At 39.1% G+C, this 7,147-nt stretch overlaps 2 protein-coding genes across 4 annotated transcripts in view; both read right to left on the reverse strand.

Moving 5' to 3' along the window:
* The window catches only part of nim1ka (NIM1 serine/threonine protein kinase a), a 12,281-nt gene extending 9,334 nt beyond the window's left edge, over positions 1-2,947 (reverse strand). For both annotated transcript variants that reach the window (XM_014002667.1, XM_014002666.1), the window contains exon 1: positions 2,818-2,947. The gene's annotated coding sequence lies outside the window, so the exon portion shown is untranslated. The remainder of the gene's footprint in view (positions 1-2,817) is intronic.
* Positions 2,948-3,619: 672 nt separating this feature from the next.
* znf131 (zinc finger protein 131) overlaps positions 3,620-7,147 on the reverse strand; it is a 7,160-nt gene continuing 3,632 nt past the window's right edge. For both annotated transcript variants that reach the window (XM_014002664.1, XM_014002665.1), the window contains exons 5-9: positions 6,819-6,927; positions 6,501-6,665; positions 6,015-6,393; positions 5,782-5,912; positions 3,620-4,545 (exon numbers count right to left, since the gene is read on the reverse strand). In XM_014002664.1, coding sequence (XP_013858118.1) covers positions 4,018-4,545; positions 5,782-5,912; positions 6,015-6,393; positions 6,501-6,665; positions 6,819-6,927 — 1,312 coding nt within the window. In that variant the 3' untranslated portion in view covers positions 3,620-4,017. The remainder of the gene's footprint in view (positions 4,546-5,781; positions 5,913-6,014; positions 6,394-6,500; positions 6,666-6,818; positions 6,928-7,147) is intronic.

Here is a 7,147-nt window from a genome sequence, read left to right on the forward strand (position 1 = left end):
CCGTACCCTGCGTGGCTGGCTCACTGGTGCCAACTAGTGGTCAGAGGCTGAACTACAACATAAAAATGAATGGCTGGCAGGAAAGTTGACATTTTAAACCTTAATAAAAAATCGATACAGGGCTTTAGAATATCGATACAGTATCGGGAAATGAAATATCGCGATATTTAAGTGTACCGATATTTTGTTACACCCCTATTGTGTGCAGGAGAAAACTGTACAAACATACTGATAAAAGCATAAACACAAAAATTGTCTCTTTTGTTTGTTTCTGTTTTGTTTGCATGCCAACCTAATTTAGAAAAATTTTCAACGAAACTAATTTAGTTGTCTTTTAGGAACAAAGGTTTYATTTATGACTACCAATGATGATTGTTTTTAAATGAAGCTCTAGTTTGTTCACTGTTGTTTCTTGACTTTTTAAATTACAGACTACAACTATAACAGCCCCACATGAATACAATGTTTGTCTGAAACAAGGACTTTGCGGACAGCCACGTCCTTCATCAGCAGACACAATCAGCTTTGCCAAGTACTGTTCATCCCCTCCTTCCTCGCTGCACACTCAATCACTTGTGTAAGGGTCCCTAAAGACTAGATGCAGAGCGTGCTTGGTGCTCCGTTGCTGATTGCACTGCTGGCATCAGCAGCCTCTTCACGCCTTCCAACAAGTGAAAACTCGAGAGCCCATCCACGGCAGCTGCGGGTCAATTATTTTTACTTTCCACTTGTTGCGTTCACAAGAATGCATGTAGTGTTTTTAAGAAAACAAGGGAGAAAAGGATCAACAGCTGCAAAATGCATCTTTCTAGGCATGTTTGTTCTCAGTCACAACTCTTACTTTGCCCTCATTTTGATTTTGTCCATTCCGTCAATCTGCCTCTGTTTCTATCCCCTTTTTTGCTTATTCTCATTGCAAACATATTCGCAAACCTTTTTCTCAGATATACACATATACGCCCATGTAAATACACAGTAAGCTCTCTCTGAACAAATCTCCTCAGTGAATTAATTGAGATGCACAGCTGAAAAGAATAAATAAAAAAAAAAGCTCAACAGTGAATGGGCCACCACAATACAGCCTGTGGAGCCTAGGAGAAGAGAGACGGGCCTCTCTGGAATCTACGGAGCAAATATTTCATGTTTTAAAGAGGGGAAAAAAAGATACCGACCTCTGAATCCCTTCGCACCCTGACATGCAAATGGACTTGGTCCACAGAAACACAGCACAAATGTCTAAAAGCTCACATGGTTTATTCAAATTGTGAGCAGGCAAGAGGTTTTACAGGAGTTTGTTTTTGTACCGTTACCAAAAATGAGCAAAGTTGAGCAATTAAAAAGTTTCTAAAGCTCAACGGTTAAGCAGAAACACTCTTTTGAAATGTATCTTCACAACTATTAGATTCTTTAGCATGACTGTTTGTAAAACAGTACAAACAGTAATATTCGTTTTTCAAATATCTGTCAATACAGAACGCAAACAGTACAAGTAATGCAGCACAAAGAGCTACTACGTATACAGTATATCCTTGAGAAGTTAAACTAAAGCATTGTGCGTAGGAAAGCACAACAGCAAAACAGTGCAGCAGACGTTACAAGGTGTGTGTTTGATGGTTTCAGTCTAATTTTATTTCTTCCCTGCTTTAAAGGGCTGTGCGAGGTTTTTATCCCCGCCGATCAACATATCAAAGAGGCTTGCATCAAWGATAAATCACACGAAGCGCAGTGTTTCATGCAATGTGATTGATTGATCATCAAAAGAATAAAATTAGGAGACAGATTTTCCTGCAGGTGGACATAAAAAGAAACCCAAAGGGATTATTTCTGCTTTAAAATCTGTGATAAAATATTTAACAGCCTTTTAATCCAGCGGAATAATTAGGTTGTGTATGACTGTTTTTGGTAAAATCCACATAAAAACACTATGTTTTAATTGTTTACCTCTTCTGCTTGTTTCTTTTTTTTTTCTTTTACTAGAAAAGTTCCATTTATTTTTGTGTGTTTTATGTATTTATTCTTTGTGGTGCATCTAATGATTTAGTTCAATAAACTGTGGATCGTGAAACATCTGATGTGAAAAACTGACCTAAAATTTGACCTACAGTATTTACATCACCTCAAACTTTGTGTGTGCATAATATAAGCAGTTGGTGATAAGTTTTATTTATTTATTTATTTAATGTTTGTTTGTTTGTTTGTTTACTTTCTATATAGATTCAAATTTGCTTTTTTCTGTTGTTTTACAAAGAAAGACCACATTCAAGTATGCTGTCAATAGCAAGGTTTTAAATATAATTCTTGTATATACACACAAATATATAACATAATAAAATCCATTAAATGCAACAGGTGCTAAGCCAAAAACAAGCTCAAAACAAGAAAATAAGGTATGTCTATGGTTATACTGTACCTGGTTCAGGTGTGTGTGTGTGTGTGTGTGTGTGTGTGTGTGCAGTAGTAATGCACAACACTACAGCAATATAATAAATTTAACACATAGCAGCTTCGTTTTCAGTTAGTTTAGTTTATGTGCATCACTATGCGTGGTGTTGAGACAGCTAATAATTAGCTAGTCTCCAACTTGTACATTTATACGTTATACATTACTTTCATGTTCATTAAGAATTAAGCATTAGCAAAGTTTGTTAAAACAATTTTAAGCAAAAGTAAATCATGACGTGCCTTTGCTAAGTAAGTGCTTAATTTATGAAACAGTCGGTAACATCCCTCCACAGCAGCAGGCCATTGTTTATATCACAACATTAACCCACAAAAAACAGCCGATATTTTAACCTAACGCGTTACATTTAGTCTTACTTGGGTGTGAACGGTTTCTTCATAGGGTTGTTGCGACTGCATTTGCCGACATTGCTGCCAAATCCATCCCCTCTGATACCCGGTGACTCGCCGCTGCAGTTGCTCTCTCTCCCGGCTCAGATCGTTGTCAAGAAAATCCTGTCTTGACGAGCAGGCAAATCAACCAATCAAAAGCAGCGCGAGGGTGTCGCTGTGCGACAAGCAGCCAATGAAAAGAAGGAATTAGGCCTGGTATAGTTGCGTRCCTTAGAGCCGTCCAACGTCGTGTGCAAGCGACGGGACATAGGAAGGTAATACAACCTGTGCTCCCCAGTCTCCAGAGGTTCACAGTGGGGTCAGGGGAGCAGGCGCATTGGGAACTGATTAATACTTTAAAACTAGCTGACACCAAGGGCTGTTGTTTTAATGCATACATAAAGATGCAGTTTCATTCCTCCTGACATGGGTTTAAAACACTTTCAGTAAACAGAGCAATTTTAGATTAGATATTACACGTTTAGATTGTTAGCCAAATTCCAAAAAATACAATAAAATAAAATGAAAAGAACCACTGAAAGCCTGGAGTCTTTTGGATGTAATTACATTTTGATGAATGAATTACACTTTTGTTCTGTAATAAAATAAACAAGTTTTCATTTATGCATTCACTAATTAGTTTCTTACTAATGACAAGGTATACTACTAAATTTTTGCTATAGATTTATTTATTGTTACAGACACACAAACTAATTTGTTCTGAAAACCTTTTTTTTTCTTATTTGTACCTCAAAGACAGTATGAAAATAATTTCCAAGCAAAATAATTTGCAAAGTGTGAAACAGCAGCAGCACAGAGCAGATTTAGAWAGAGCTCCTGCAACATTTTATTCCTCAACAGTAATGGCAACTGATTTCAGTTCACAGAACCAAATAAGCTATAAAAATYGACTGTAAAGCACAAAAAATGAACTCATTGCTGATAAAAACACCAAAGATGGATACGGTTTTTAAAATAATACAGCAATAGAAAGAAACGTTACACATGTGAAATCCTCAGAATTAAGTGACTAGACWTTCATTGTGACAGCTGCACATATTGAGATAATAATCTCCACATGCAGGGCTTCATCAGAAAAACAAAATGTCTACAGTGGGATAATTCACCTGCTCATTACTGGAAGAGTGTCCATCAGATGTTTTAAACAAATGCTTCTTCACATTCTCATACAACCACTGTTTGTTCGACGTCCTCCAGGTTTACAATGCCACTGTCCAGCTCTACTTCCACCTGAGAGTTCACCATGTGCTGCTCGTCAGCTTCCGTCGTGGTCACGTGCACCACCTGGATGTGCAGCCCAGCCTGTTTTAACCTCTCCATATCTTCCTCACACATCCCTTCGACWCCTTCTTCCCCCACCACGACAGTCGCGGCGTCCCCCATTCCCAACACACTCATAGGCTCCACTGTGACGTGTTCCACCTGCAGGCCRTCGTCCAACAGAACAGTTTCGGCTCCCTCTTCTATGCCCTGTGTGGCTATGGTGAGGGCGGCAGAGGCAGCAGAGTCCGTGATGACGAGTTGCTCGGCGGACTTGTCCTTGACGGAGTGGCCTTCTTTGAGGTGGATCTTCAGCTCTTTGGGGTGGGTGAACCACACGTCACATATGGTGCAGTGGTTGGGTTTGTCTCCAGTGTGGCACATGAGATGCTCTTTGAACTGCTCCCAGCTGTTGAAGATGCTGCTGCAGACCTAGTGGAGAAGATTGGATGGAAAAATGGCACRAGTAGATAGACGTAGACAAATCAACATCAGTTGGTGACTGCAAAACATCCAAGATTTATAAATGCAGTTTGAAACACAAWGAAATTTTATTGAACGGAGACATATCATGCTTTGAAATTCTTCCTTTTCACATTTAAATCATTTAGTTGGGGTCTATATATATAGTGGATATATATAGTGGAATTGCAATGCTTTGGCCTGAATTTCCTCTACGCAGCACCAGGAGAGACTAAATTCAAATCTTCTGCASAACAAAATGAATTCAATGGCTAAAAAAGTGAAATTTGCAYGACATGTCTCCTTTAAAACTTTATGCAAGTTGATCTATGCAGAATATTTTGCATCATTAACAAAAAATAAAATAAAAAACCACACAGACAACATTAGCCTGGCCCTTGCCTTCCTACGCAGTTCCGCTCAATTCTAGTTTCGCTTCTCTGCTCCGTCTAGGATTTCTCCCATTGACAAGGATTTCGCTGGCAGATTTTTAGCCAGGCCAATCAGAGAAGAGAACGTTGATTTTCTGCAGTGTCTGCTTGTAGTTTATTTTACCTGGGCCAATCAGAGAACAGAACCTCAATTTTCTGCGCAGTGTCTGCTTGTAGTTTATTTTACCTGGGCCAATCAGAGAACAGAAGGCGGAGTTTTGAATGACGTCGATGTTCTGCACAGTGTCTGCTAGTTATTTTAGCAAACGGCACTGGAGGAAGTGAATGAAGCCAGTCCGTGTTGATAAGGCTTCCAAATTAAATTTAATTTGTCTGACAAAACAGCAGCTCTCATTTACAGCTGTCTCGTTCACCTCGGTACTTTTCTCCTCTCAGTAGGCTTGTTTACAGCGCACGCAACGTCTGGTTAGCTTCTTAGCTTAGCCTCCTTCACAATGACACACACACACTTCAGCAGAGGCCACGCCTCCAGCAAGAATCGCTTTTCAATGGCCGCGAGTCCAGACTCTCATATGAAGCAAAGTGAAGGACAAGGGTCTGGTTTTTACAAGGCTAAGACAACATTAAAACAACAAATGAGAAACTGAAAGGAGCTCAAATTCCTCTTGTTCTTTATTCTTTAAGTCCATGTTGACTACTAGCTTCTAATAATAAAAAAAAATGACCAAACACTTCAACATTAATGAGAAAACATATAGTCTCACTATTGACACTGAACTGATAGCAAAAATGTATTGGTGTGAACAAACTGTACCTGGCATTCATAGAGCTTTTTGCGTCCTTTCTTGGCTCCGGCTCCATTCTGACATGCCACCAAATGGCATTTCAATGTGCTGTTCCTTGCAAATCGCTCATGACAGTCTGGACACTCATAAGGCTTTTCACCTAAAACAGACAAAAGCCCAAACTATGTTTAGATACAAATCACAGTTCGAATATAAACAGTAATAACAGAAATGTCAGCTTTATTATTGTTGTAATTCTCACCGGTGTGTTTCCGTAAATGCTCCTTAAAGTGCCCAAAGTGGTCAAAGTGCTTTTTACAGAATTGGCAGACGTGCACTTTCTTCTGAGACTTTTGGCTGTTTCGAGACAGTTCTTCTGTGTCATAATGAAACGTGCTGATGTGCTGCTTCAGGGCGCCCTCCCGTGTGTAGGATTTACCACAGTGGCTACACACATGAGGCTTCTCCATTGAGCCCAGGTGAGTTTTTAGGTGCTGTTTGAGGTGGTAGTATAATTTAAAATTGCGGTCGCATTTGTTGCAGCGAAATGTGTTGTCCACTTGAGAAATCTGGACCTCGACAAACTCAACATTCTCCAGGACCTTGGAGGCTGAAATGGTTTCCTCCTGATATAAAACATCCTGTGGAGCACAAAAACAAACAAAAGTGGAGTTGATACTTTCACTGTCAAAAATGACATCCACGTAGTTTAATGTATCCCTCTTGTTCCTTCCTGTTTTTTAATCACCTGCATTGTTGGTTCCTCTTGCTGGTATTTGCTAGTTATGTCAGCCAGAAGAGCCAAAGCGGAATCATCGGATGCTGTCTGAGCAGTCTTTGCTTCATCTACCACCTCTTCCAGCCCGGACTCCATCACCTCAATGGAGTTTTCACCCATCACATCAATCTCCACCTATATGGCAGTAAAATAATCCACTGTTGAACATCAAATATGGATAACGAAAAGGAAATTTATTCACATCATAAAATAAAAACAATTAAACACAGAAAAGGAAATGATTTGAGATGAATTTCACATTAATGTCACAATGATGATTGCACTAACCGGCTCCCCCTCTACCGTTGGCAGGGTTTCTGTAATGACGTTAGACGTCTCAGCAATCTTCCTCTTTTGCCCTTTGCTCCTCAACGGCGGAGAAGAATTTTCATTTTTTCTACAAGAAATTAGCTATTACTTATCAATTAATGAGGTAATGTCTGAGTCCTTAGACTGGTGCATCTCACATTTTAAAAGGGATCCACGATTAGTTGTAACATTAGACTTTAAATGATAAACATTTATTTTAACTGTAAAATAAAGACTGTAAAAATACTGTAGGCTGTTTAGTTTTTATCATTTTTAAACTAAAAGTTTAAATATACAGTATATTACAT

Source organism: Austrofundulus limnaeus, unplaced genomic scaffold, assembly GCF_001266775.1.
Source record: "Austrofundulus limnaeus strain Quisiro unplaced genomic scaffold, Austrofundulus_limnaeus-1.0 Scaffold14, whole genome shotgun sequence".
Lineage (NCBI taxonomy): Eukaryota > Metazoa > Chordata > Actinopteri > Cyprinodontiformes > Rivulidae > Austrofundulus > Austrofundulus limnaeus.